At 41.9% G+C, this 13276-nt stretch overlaps 1 protein-coding gene across 1 annotated transcript in view; it reads left to right on the top strand.

Moving 5' to 3' along the window:
- The first annotated feature begins 712 nt into the window (after positions 1-712).
- The window catches only part of LOC138803852 (guanylate cyclase 2G-like), a 39703-nt gene continuing 27139 nt past the window's right edge, over positions 713-13276 (top strand). Inside the window, exons 1-8 of the mRNA XM_069987922.1 lie at positions 713-1096; positions 2894-3242; positions 4541-4650; positions 7092-7283; positions 8760-8901; positions 10278-10413; positions 11244-11353; positions 13025-13188. Of these exons, the coding sequence (XP_069844023.1) occupies positions 713-1096; positions 2894-3242; positions 4541-4650; positions 7092-7283; positions 8760-8901; positions 10278-10413; positions 11244-11353; positions 13025-13188 (1587 nt within the window). The remainder of the gene's footprint in view (positions 1097-2893; positions 3243-4540; positions 4651-7091; positions 7284-8759; positions 8902-10277; positions 10414-11243; positions 11354-13024; positions 13189-13276) is intronic.

Here is a 13276-nt window from a genome sequence, read left to right as displayed (position 1 = left end):
TGGAGATAGACCATGCCTAGCTGTCATCTATCTTCTCATTGTCATTAGCTGACATTCTAGGGAGAAAAAAAATCCTATAAGAAAAATTCATCTGACAATAATATTTGTCACTATAACTCTGATAATCATCACCACTCCCAATGGTTATCATTACAATCATCACCACCTTTATCAAATCTAATGTTTAGAATGGCTCTTAGTGGTAACATTGTAGCCAGAAGTAGATTTGCCTGTTCTCTTCTAATCATCACCCGATGTTTGGAAAGAACTCATTACCTGTGTCCCCATTTTATAGGTCAGGAGATGGAGGCACAGAGAGGGAAGTAACATATCCTGGCTCATATCAAGTGCAGTCCAAATTCTAGAACAGGCTATATGACTATGTTAGTGGCTTCCGTGATTCTGATCTTAGTGGTGGAGAGCAACAGACGGGTTATGTAATTGGCCCAGGAACATGCAGGTTTGTTAGTGCTATCATTAGTTGAATGTTCAGGGCTTTGCTGAATTCCTTTTTAAAGTCTTTTTTTTTTTTTTCCGGAAAGACAGGCTCTTCTGGGTTGTGTTAGAGAGGGTTTCCTCTAATTAGTGGCACCAAATAGAAGCAAATTGTGGTCCTCAGGGGACTCTACACTATGATATAAGTTCTTGCTGTGAGTGGCCGTGAGTGTGAACCTCTCAGGGTTCAGTGGTGACACATTGTTCAGTGCCCACCATGGCTCCCAGATCAGGTCTTGAGGTTTTACGAGAATCTGGGCTCTGTTGGATGCGTGAATGTCATGCTGACCATCCAGCTCTGGTGGTGATGCTCTTTGCCAGTGTGCTGGTGACTTGGCTTGAAGCTGCTAAACTCACTGTGGGTCTCCACGCCCCCTGGAACATCTCTTACCCATTCAGTGTGCAAAGGCTGGGAGCAGGCCTCCAGATTGCCATGGACAGGGTCAACTTAGAGTCAGCAGGCTTTGGAAACTTCAGCTGGGAGTTCACTTACACCAACTCAGCCTGCAGTGCCAAGGAATCCCTTGCTATGTTCATCAACCAGGTCCAGAGAGAAAAGATTTCTGCGCTGTTTGGACCGGCATGCCCAGAAGCAGCAGAGGTAGAGTATAAAGCCTTCTGGAAAACTGGGCTGAATTTCCGTTGGACAGGGTGGTCTTAAAGATGATGGAACTGATTTGAATAATCTCTTAACAAGTATCATTATTATAGCAATTGATATGCAGGTCTTGGATATCCTTTTTTTTTTTGTTTTGACTTTTTGAGCTGTAATTATACCTTGTAATTAGAACAATTAACATTCTCTTTAAAGAAAGCCTTTCAAGTTGGGTGCTGGTGGCCCATGCTTGTAATCCTAGCTGCTAAGGAGGCTGACATCTGAGGTTTGCAGTTCAAAGCCAGCCTGGCAGGAAAGTCTGTGAGACTCTTATCTCCAATTAAACAGCCTCCCTCCCCCCCAAAAAAATGCTGGAAGTGGAGCTGTAGCTCAAGTGGTAGAGTATTAGATTTGATCAGGAAAGCTCCATGGTCCCAGGATACCAGCACCCTCCAAAAAAAGTCTTTCAAATAAAAAATTACTAGTCCATATACCCCCTTTCTTCTCTTGTTGATTGAATATGGTGCTTTTATGTACAGACTCTTATTATGTATTCATGGTTGTATTGTCAGCCATGTGGATTGGAAAGCTTAAGATAAAAACAAGAGTTTGGCTTTACATGTGTGTAATAAATAATTCAGGGATGATGAAAGTAACCCGAGAAGAATAAAGTATGACAGATTGCTTTAAGTAAGAGTGAGTAAATGAAAAAAGCATTTATGTGGTTAGTGGAATTAGTTCTGTCAGTGTCTTCAGCATTGGTGTCATCTGGGAGCTACTGCTGCCAGGAGGGACTCGAAAGACTCTTCAAAATACTGCAGAAGTGCCAGTAGTTTAAAATTAAGCTAACCTTTGAATTTGAGTTTTGATGTCTCCTGGAATTCCCCACTTGACACATTTCTCGCTTTCCAGAGCCTACTCATCCTTCAATGTCAGCCCCAAGGGACAGCCCTTGAGGCTCTTCTACACCTTCACCCTCATTCTTCATATCCCTAATTCTACAGTTAAGAGTAAGTTATTCTTACCCTAAGTTTCTAGAAATGTATTGTTTATAAAATTTGGAAGGTATATTTAATTCTAGAATGAATTTTTTAAGCCCCATTACTGGGGCTTGAACTTAGCTTTTCCCTTAGCTTTTTCACTCAAGGATAATGTTCTCCAACACAAACCACAGCTCCACTTGTAGATTTTTTGCTAGTTAATTAAAGATAACAGTATTTCAGGCTTTTCTGCCCAGACCGGCTTTGAACCATGATCCTCAGATTTTAGTCTCCTAAGTAGCCAGGATTACAGCCGTGAGCCACCAGCATCTGACACAGGTCTATTTTTATATATCTTAGCTCATATATTAGACTATAAGCTCCTTTAATGTCAAGTTCTTCAAACTTCTTCATGAATTATAAGCTCTTAATGATCAACCCATAAGAAATGAGCCAAGTACAAGTTCAGAAAGGAAAGAGGAGTGAATAGCTTAAAGTGTTGTGATTCTGCTCCATTATTTGTTAGATGTATAACTTATATCTCCATATTTTTGTCTTTATAATGGGTACAATGATAATATCTGACATATACAGGGTCTTAGTTGAGTGATTTATAAGCACATAGTAAAAGATTTCACTTGTTAACCTTGTCTTCCAAAGTTTTGTTTCTGCAAATTGGATCCAAAGCATTCTTATCAATATTCCAAAGGAGAGGATCTAGTGTAAGGTTCACTGAATTCAAAATTCATGTAGACATTTGATTCTGAGGTTTGAATGTGGCATAAACTCTATCATAGAAAGATATTCTTTTGGTTACTTTAAGGTTATTGGTTTGTTGGCCTCTGAGTGGAACATCCCCGTATTTGACTTTGTTGGACAAATGGCAAAAGTGGAAAACCACCTCTTGTACGACACCTGTGTGATACTTGTACCATCCATCCAAGAAATTGGTGATGTGTTGCAGAAAAGTCTCTCATACCTGGGCTGGGAACACATTGGCCTGTTTGGAGGCTACTCTGGGGTTCCATCCTGGGATGGAGTGGATGAGTTATGGAAGGTTGTGGAGAATAAACTTCAACCTAATTTCACCATCATGGCCAGCATGAGATACACCATCAGGGACCCAGTCCTTCTGCAGGAAGATCTCAGGAGCATAACATCAGTCACCAGAGGTGAGCAGGCAAGATCATCCTTTGCTTGTATTTGGAGATTGTTTGGAAACAACTAAGAACTCTTCATTTTTCTGTGAGTTTAAAAATCAGAAGAAAATGATGTACAAAGTTGACACATAGAGGCGATTTCCTTCTTTCCTTGATGGTCACTGATGTTTTATCTTTTTTCATCTGAAGTAAAATTTTAGAAGTCATGATGCATAAAGTAAGTTCTAAAATAATGTTAAGCAATAATATGCTAAGCATTCCAGGTCCCAGATTTTGGAAGTTGTTTAGAGGGTAGGCAGTGGAGGTACATGCATTTATTGATTCTTGCCTTTGTACTTTCTACCTGTGTTCTCCTGGGCAAGATCCCTAACTTCTCTGTGATTTAGATACCTTATCTGTAAAATGGAGGCAACCATCTTAAGGACTAAGTCAGATCACCTAGTGTTTAGCACTACGTTGGGGTGTGTAGTTGATTAACATCCAATAATTGTTTTATGCTGCTGCCTAGAAATCTCTTTTCTTACTAGATCAATCACCTGCCTCCTCTCCTTTCTTCAGATAAACTTTAGGATTTTGCCAGATCATCACTCAGGAGTGCCATTTCTTCTCATACACTGTCTGCCTGACAGTGACTCCCTGAGCACGGGGGTCCTTTCCACTTCGTTTGAGGCTGTCTCTTGTACCTAGTGCAGTGCTTGACAGATAGATAAGCATATTATGTAATATACCTAATTTAGAAAGCAAACCATCGCTTCATCTATGTGTTCGTACCATGAATGATGATGTGAGAACAGAAGTACTGAGTTTACTTCTTCCTATATACATTCAGAAGGTCAAAATGCCCTTGATCCTAGCTCCTCCTAACCGAGGTGTGACTAAGGAGTCACCTGCCATGTCTGTTCTTCTAATGATTTTGTCCATTAAAGGAAAGAGACTGAGGCACAGAAATGACCTCAAACTTTTTGGACTTGGGGACTTTAATGGGAGGGGAAGGGATGGGACTGTATCAGGGCAAATCTGCCAGGCTCAGTTTAAGACATATACTCTTAGAGAGAGTTTAGGCCTTTCTCTTTCCTAAGCATTTTAAGGGGAAAAAAGAGAAGTTCATGGTTTATATGGACTGGCTTTAGACTACACTTGGGGGTGGGCGAGTGGAAGAAAGAGGCATGGGAATGGAAGGGAAGAAAGGAGTAGAAGAGGAAGAAAAGGAGAATGAGAGGGAGGGGCATTGAGGAGAGAGGGACAGAAAAGGAGAGGGGAGACAGAGACACAAACAAGTGGAAGTCTGACTCTGTTCTCCCTTCTTCTAGTTATCATCTTAATCTGCAGCTCGGAAGATGCAAAGGTTATTCTGTTGGCTGCAGAGAATTTGGGGCTCAACACTGGAGAATTTGTCTTCATTGTTTTGCAGCAGCTAGAGGTAGGTCTTAATACACTGGTCCAAAGTTATGGTTCTCTAGCAATGATGGAAGTGGCTAAAGCACTATGTGCTTCCCCCAAGAACAGAGTTACACATTTCACATATATTGCTGCACTTGATATTGCCAATGGCTGTGTGAGGCAGATATTACATGTATCATTATACTTCATCATTCCAACTTCCTTGGAAGGCGAGTATGATTAATATTCCAACTTATAGGCAGAAAAACCAAGGCCAAGATAAGCAAGGTGCTATACTCTAGGATGCCCGGGTGATGTTTCCAACTGGATCGCTTGTTCCTACTACACATAGCCCCACAGCAGAGAATGCTTATGAGGTGCCAGGCCTCAAAACCACCACAAGCTCTTAGTCTCATTTATGGAAAATGAAACTGAACCCAGGAGGGTAAAATAGCTTGCCCATGGCCATACAAACTAGTATGGAGAGATTATTCCAACCCAGCTGGGCTGGCTTCAGTGTCAGTGCCCATAAGAACATCTTCCTGCCCGTGGGATAATGTCTCCACAGTATAATTTTCCAGTAGCTTTAACTTTCCACAATGAGCTTGTTTTATATCATCATAAGAAGTTGAAATGGGGCAAAAGAGAGTAGAGGAAGATATGTAAAAACATCCCAGATTTCTTTCCTTATCAGGGTGTGTGTGTGTGTGTGTGTGTGTGTGTGTGTGTGTGTGTGTGCGCGTGTGTGTGTGTGTGTGTGCGCGTGTGTGTGTGTGTGTGTGTGTGTGTGTGTGTGTGTGTGCGTGCTCGCGCCAGTTCTGAATCTTGAACCTAGAGGTCTGGAATTGCCACTAAGCTTTTTAGCTCAAGGCCAACACTTTGCCACTTGAGCCACAGCTCCACTTCTGGTTTTTTGAAAATTCATGGAAGATGAGAGTATTATGGACTTTCTCTTCCTGGCTTCAAACTTCTATCTTTAGATCTCAGCCTCCTGAGTAGCTAGGATTACAGGTGTGTGTCACCAACACTCAGCTCAGGAAGTGTTTATCTGGAAGTGTCACAGATTTCTTCAGAGGCAGCTAAAATTTTAAATGTTTGTCAGACTTTCCAGAGGATCTTCCTGCATTCCCTTTTTATTATTACCCACTTTGCTTCTCTTTCCTGTTCTATTTGCGTCTGCCTTTAGAGAGGCAAGGGATGGACAGATGGGATGAGTCAGTTTGCATGAGGAAGTCCTTCAACAATACCCACATATCCTTACCACTTCCTCTCAAAACCTTACTAATCAATTTCCATTGATTTGTAGTGGAAGAAAGTTTATAGAGGTAAAACTACACTATACAATATCCATGCAATTAAATTTATTCTGCTTTTCAAAAGAATGCATAAATCCCTTCTGAAACTACCTGACTTAGGTAACTGTAACCCCTCTGTATATCACCTTTACAATAAAAATTAAATAAAACAATTATAGGCAATAGGAATCCTTTGAATCAGTTTGGAATTTGAGTCTGCTCTGCTTTTTTAGAATATGTTCAGCAGGTAAAAAATAGGAATAACAAATATTTCTTGGAATAATCAGCCTTCTGAATATTATGCATATATTAGGGTACCACAGAAGTCTGCCTTCTTGGAGAGGAAGAGGAAAGTCAATGGCACAGTAGAACAGTGTGAGCAGATGGCACAGTTGGATCCTGTTAAGGAAGTGGAAAACAATAGTGTGTACAAATGAAGAATTAAAATATTCTTTGTGATATTCCTTATTCTACAATAAACTTTTCAGTACCGTGAGAATGAAAGTGTTTCCAGTATAGGTTTTAAGTGGATGAAAGTCATGCTGTAGTAGTATACAGTATAGTGTGATAGTGGTTACATAAAACACATATAGTCCCATAGTCTCTCTCTCTCTCTCTCTCTCTCTCTCTCTCTCTCTCTCTCTCTCTCTCTCTCTCTCTCTCTCTCTCTCTCCCTCTCTCTCTCCCTCTCTCTCTCTCTCTCTCTCACACACACACACACGCCTCTGTAAATGCTTATATTGATTGAATACCTCCCAGGAAGATGAAAGGGAATAATTTAGGAATTGGGACATGCACAATAAATGAGTGGGCTTACACTCTTCATAATAGTAGCAACATAGATAATGATGCCAACAAAAAAGAATATACTATATATATATATACATATATAATATACAATATACATAAGCAGAATCTACAAACGAGCACTCATTACTCCTAGGTAAGCTTGTGGCCTCTTAGTTGCTTGATGCCACTAATATATTTAAAGTTTTCATTTATCCTATGGCTCTGTTCCCACTGTGGATGTGGTCGCTAAAAATATGGTCCGTGTTTGTGCAGGCCTTCTAGAATCCTTTCTGAGGGTTAGAATATAGCAATTCAAATTCAACACTGTCTGAAACACAATTCTGGCTGTGGGGGTCATTTCCTATGGAATAGTGACATTTGTTTTATCGCTTTTTAGGACAGTTTTTGGGAAGGATTGATGACAAATCAGAAGGTGACACATATCCCAAAAGTCTATGAGTCACTGCTTGTCATCACCCTCAGCTCCTATGGAGAAGGCCCTGGAGAAGACAGCTTTGGCTTCCGGAAACAAGTCTATGAAAGGCTGAGGAGACCGCCCTTCCAAAGTTCCATCTCCTCTGAGGAACAGGTCAGGTCGGACAGGACCTCTGCACAGGGCCTACCTCCCTTCTTTGATCCTATTTGTGTTTACACACACACACACACACACACACACACACACACACACACACACACACACACACACACACACACACACACACACACACACTTTTCCAGCTCCGCAAACAAGCAGTGGTTTCAGGCTGTCTTGTGAAATCTGTATCCTAAACATTACTAAGTGGGCCAGAGGTTACAGGATAAAAGGTCACTGGCTTTTGGGGTCACAGAGCTGGGTTCTTATCCTACTTCTGTTTACTAACAGTGGGATCCTGGAGTTAACTGCTTAGCCTCCCTATCCCTCAGTCTCTTCCTTTATAAAACGGGACTACTGATGGTGTCTGTCTTCCAGCTGTGGTCACGAGCGTCTAATACTACACCATGTGGATATAGCAGGAGGAATAACAATGGCTATTCAGACGGTGCCAATTTCCTTTGCCAGAAAGATGGCAGGATTGAGGAGCAGGATGGAGTAATAGGTGGTGTGGAGCTAGGACAGCTAAGTCAAGCAGAAGGACTGGGGTAGGGGGAATCAATCAGGGGAGAGTATATCAGCAAGTCGAATCTGCACATGTGTGAAGGATTAGCAAAAAGTTCCCACAGAGAGGACACTGGCTGGAGCTGGAGCTGAACCCAAGGTCAGGACTGCTCATTGATACTAAGGGACTTGATTCGGAATGAGGGAGTGCATTGTGCATCCCAACACACATACGAGACAAGAGGGTGGATTCCTGAAAACATGAGGAGCCGTTCTCATGGCTGTGAGCAGCTGCCATAGAAGAAGGCTCCTGCACTGGCAATTGACTCAACCAAAAATGAAAAATGAGAACAGCTGTTGAAGACCTACTATGGGACATAGGAATTATATGAGTTTACCTGCTCTGCTCCTGCTTCATAAGTGTGGTGTGATCCATATGTTATAAACAATAAGCTGAGATTTGGAGAAGTTACAGAACTTACTTCAGGTCTCTCTCACAGCTGGAAAGCAGCAGAACCAGCCTGACTCCAGTACCTCCCTTAGCTTCCTCCCACCTATGGCCTGCGAAGCTGATCCGGTCTATGGTCAGGGTCTAATTCTGAGGAAGGTAAAGGCGGTGAGGGCTGGATTTGATAGTAGGGCCTCTCAGTGGACTGCGTGAAGAATATGTGGTGTTCTACTTCCCAAAGGATCGAGACAGGCTCTTCCAGCTGAGCAATGGAGGCTATGGGCTTCTGTATACTGTGTTTGCTCTTTGTTTTTCTGCTGCTCCTTGGGGCTTGAACTCTGGGCTTAGGTACTGTCCCTGAGCTTTCTGTGCTTAAGCGCTCTGGCCTTTTGTGGTTATTGGAGATAAGAGTCACACAACTTTTCTGTTCAGGCTGGCTTAAAATCATGATCCTCAGATCTCAGCCTTTTGAATAGCTAGGACTACTGGTGCTGGGCTCACTGCATATGCTCTTGTTCAAGGTGAGCCCTTACTCTGCCTACCTCCATGACGCCCTCCTGCTCTATGCTCAGACTGTGGAGGAGATGGTAAAGGTTGGGAGAGACTTCCGGGATGCGCGGCAGCTGGTCAACACTCTGAAAGCCAATCTGACAGCATTGCAGGGTAAGAGTTTTTCTGGTCCCAGTCTGGCACAGTCCTGTGGGCTCTGACATGACTGATGGGTCCCTACTAGGCCTGTCTCTCTCTGCTATGCATTTCATCTTTCTCATGAAGATCTGATCTTTCATAAGAGTGACTGAGGCTAAAGCCATCCAGTTTCTCAGGCCACAGGTAGAGGAGGCCTCTGGGGTACCTTCTCTTCTTTCCCTGCACAGTCTCACCCACTACTGCTTCCTAATGACAGAGAACACGAGACTTGCCTCTTTGAGCACTAAGACAATGTGGTGTGTTGGAAGTACAGGAAATAAGGCCAAGAAGGCCTTAAGCCATGTGCCAAGAAGATGGCAGGGACTGAAGGAGGTAGCTCCGGACAATTACTATTGTGTAGGCACTCAACATCCTGTTGTCTGACTGTTGCTGGCAAGGGTAAGTCGGAGGTTTTATGTGAAATTAATTGGAAATTGCTTAACCACTTTTAATTAAAAAAAATTTTTTATGCTGGGCGCTGGTGGCTCACACTATAATCCTAGCAACAGGAGGCTGAGATCTGAGGATCATGGTTTGAAGTCAGCCCAGGCAGGAAAGTTCAGGAGACTCTCTCTAATTAACCACCAGAAAATCGGAAGTGGCACTGTGGCTCAAGTGGTAGAGTGCTCACCTTGAGCTGAAGCGCTCAGGGGACAGTGCCCAGGCCCAGAGTTCAAGCCCCACAACTGACAAAAAAATGTTTTTAAATATTGTTTTTTTAATTTAGTGTTTTTAAAATTGTCTTTAAGTAGTTGTATGAATGAGTTTCAATTCAACATGCCAGTTTATGAATACAATGCCTTTTGATCAATGTCAACCCTTTCATCATTCTGCCCCATTTCTCCCAACCCTACCCAATTCTTCAGTTTACCTGGTTTCACTACAAAAAAAAATTTTTTTTTTTGGTCTTGTCGTGGGGCCTGAACTCTGGGCCTGGGTGCTGTCCCTCAGCTCTTCAGCTCAAGGCTAGCGCTCTACCACCTGAGTCACAGTGCCACTTCCGGTTTTTTTCTTTTTTGCTTATGTGGTGCTGAGGAATCGAACCCAGGGCCTCGAGCATGCAAGGCAAGCGCTCTACCACTGAGCCACCGTCCCAGCCCTACAAAAAAAATTTTTTTTAAATCTCAATGGCCCTTCCCATCACACCACATCTGCCTGTATAGTTGGTATTTTGGCTCTACCAAGATGCTGCTTCTGCATCTTACTGTTGAGTCAGATTTCTTGAAACAGAACCATTTTGCACCTGGTGTTCCCTGGGGAAGGGACTTGCTGAGCTCAGTTACATCATACTGCTGCTTTGAGCTCCAAGTGCCCCTCTGTCCTGTACCTTATGCAACCTTCTCTCTTTCCAGGAATTACTGGTCCTGTGTTTGTGGACTCCCAGGGGGAAAGGCACAGTCATTATTCTGTCTACACTTTAGAGAAATCTGGAAATGGGAACCTTTTTCTTCCTTTTCTTCATTATGACAGCAATCAGAAAGTGATCAGGTACCGCAAGACATTTCTGTACATGCTGTTCATAAAAATACTGCCAGAGCCCAGGGAAGAAGATAAAGATCAGGACTCCTACTGGGAAGTTGAGTTGGGATCTAGTTCTTAGAATTCCCTCACCACGTATTCTCGTGTTTTCTGAAGTTATGAAGACCTACCCAGAGATGTGTGTCCATCAGAACCACAGTGTTGTCCTAAGCACCCAGGAATCACTAGGAAAAGCTCTGGTTTTTGTTTCCTCAGCTACAAATCAATGAAAAAAAGGAGGTATAGCTTGTAAATTAATTTCTATTTAGACCCAATTGCCAACCTCCCAATTTCCATTGAGACTTTTCCCCTCTTACTTTGGGAATGGTGATCACTACAATGAGACAGCCAGGTAAGGAAAGTAACTATGGCAACCCTATCCTCAAGATCATAGAAGCAGGCATATCCATGTGAGGGATGATGTTTTGGTCTGTGAAATGTCAAGGTTGTTATACACTATGACTTGTCTGTATCAAACACGGATGGAAATCTCAGCAACACTAGGAAATTGTCACATCATCTTTTAAATCAAAAGAGACATGGTTTCAATCAAAAGAGTCCAGCAGCTATTCTACCCAATAAAAACATATCTTGCTTCTCACGAATGAGATTATCAGAGTAGATCTGATGAGTCGAGAGGGTTGGGAGCATTAAATAGGTCAGCAGAGTTTTGAACTAAGAGACTAAAGCCTAGTTTTTGCAACTAGCACCCATATTTTAGTTGCCACTATGGTACACAAGGTAGAAACAGATGGAATAAATGGAGTAAATGCTGGCCTTCTTCTTTTCTCTTTTAACAGACCTTTGAGGTATTTCTCCAATATGACTTGGCTCCATAGTTTCCGTCCCAGGAGCAGATCAAGCTGTGGAATTTATAATGAGCTCTGCAAAAGGGAGCCTACTTTAACTGGTAAGTATGGCTGCTTGGGAGAAGTAGTGTTGTGTCTCTGTAGAACATTTCTTTTGATGTTTTAGCCCAGAAAATCTTGGTGGGGCAGGTGTGGTGCTTTGCTTTAATAGGGTGTTCAGCATCCTCTCTAGTTGTTTGGAGTGGGGAGCAACACCAATCATTTGGTCTGACCCTGACAAGTCTATCACAGGTAGGACTTGAAATTCAGTAAATCAAGGGGCATTTTCTCAAAACAAAATTCAACTATCTCCTTGGGAAGAGCAATCTTCCATTGAAAAACTCCTACTCTAGGGAAATCTGGCCCTGGCTTTTGAGATTCAATTCTCAAGGATTCCCATATTTTTAATGCCACTGCTGGAGCTTGAACTTAAGGCATTCCATTTTTGCTTAGCATTCTTGCTCAAGACTGTCACTCTACCACTTGAGCTACACCTCTACTTATGGGTGTTTTTGTTTGTTTATTTGTATTTTTGCTAGTTAAGGTTAAGTTGAGGTAAGAGTTTCTTAGATTTAATCTTCCTGAGCCTGCATTGATCTGGTGATTGCCAGATCTCAGCCTCTAGAGTAGAAAGTATTATAGGCATGAACCATTGCACCTCTGTTTGGTTTGTGGTTCCTAGAATAGGATTTTATTTTTCATATTTACCTTTTTATTAGTGTTATGATTTGTACAAACAAGTTTTATTGTGATATTTCCACACATGTCTTTCATATTTACCTTTTCCCCCCTCTTGAGCAATTTTGACTGGTTTCCTTATTTATCTTCCTTGACAGGTTGCTTTGATCATATTCACACATCTACTCTTCTCCTTTACCCTCCCTCTGACTCCCAATTACGAAATAGTCCTACCATTCTTTTTTTTTTTATTTTTAAGATCTAGATTCCATATATGGCATGTGCTATTTGTCTTTCTCAGTCTGATTTAACTTGGTGATCTTCAGTTCCATCCATTTTCCTAAAAACAATATTATTTCATTCTTTATGGCCGAGGACTCTATTGAGTGTGTATCCATGAGGTATACCTCATTTTCTTGGTCTGTTTATCGGTTGATGGGCACTTGGACTGATTCTATATTTGGCTATTGTAAACAGTACTGCTATGAACCTGATCATGCAGGATTTCTATTAAATGCTGACTATTTCTATTAAATGCTTCCTTTGGATATATACCTAGGAGTGGTCTAACTGGAACATAGGGTAATTCTATTTTTTTAGTTTCCTGAGGAGCCTCCTTACTGCTTTCCATTAGTGGCTGCATTAATTTACACCCCCAATAATAGTGCACAAATATTTTTGTTTTTAAAGGACTTCCTTCCTAGGGAGTCTAGGACAGCTTGGGCAAAAGTGGTTAAGGAGCCTCAGCCTAGAATTAGAAGGTGCTTAGAAAGCAACTCTACCAAGAGCATACATGTATAACAAAACATGGCACTGGCATTTGACATCACAATTACATCCAACAAGGTATGTTTCTATATGAAGGAGGAAGTGAGCATGGCTGCCAAGAGAAGCAGAGACATAGTCAGAGAAATATTGCTGGAAGAAATTAAGTCTGAATGGATTCAGTGTATTTGAGCCTACATAATAACCTTGCTTAGAAAGATCTTGTTGGATCAGCGATGTGCTCACCTCTGCTTTTACTCATGCCTAAGTAAAGACTTGCTTCCCTCCAGGCACGACTGCTGTGATTTCCACAATGACACTCTTCATCGTTGTCTTGGGAGCTGCCATCATAGGTCTGGTTTTAAGGATGCACAGGGAAAAATTACAAAACGATTGTAAAGACAGCTGGTGGCAAATCAACTATGACACTATCACTATTATTCCCCAGAACAAGGTAAGTCTATACATGACCCAGATACCTCTCTTTTGGGTCATTGCTGGAGACTTGTGGAAGAGGCCTTTCTGAGGAGATCATTGAGCTC

Source organism: Dipodomys merriami, unplaced genomic scaffold (assembly GCF_024711535.1).
Source record: "Dipodomys merriami isolate MVZ:Mamm:240054 unplaced genomic scaffold, mDipMer1.0.p SCAF_35, whole genome shotgun sequence".
Taxonomy (NCBI): domain Eukaryota; kingdom Metazoa; phylum Chordata; class Mammalia; order Rodentia; family Heteromyidae; genus Dipodomys; species Dipodomys merriami.
This window is presented reverse-complemented; position numbering and strand designations above follow the sequence as displayed.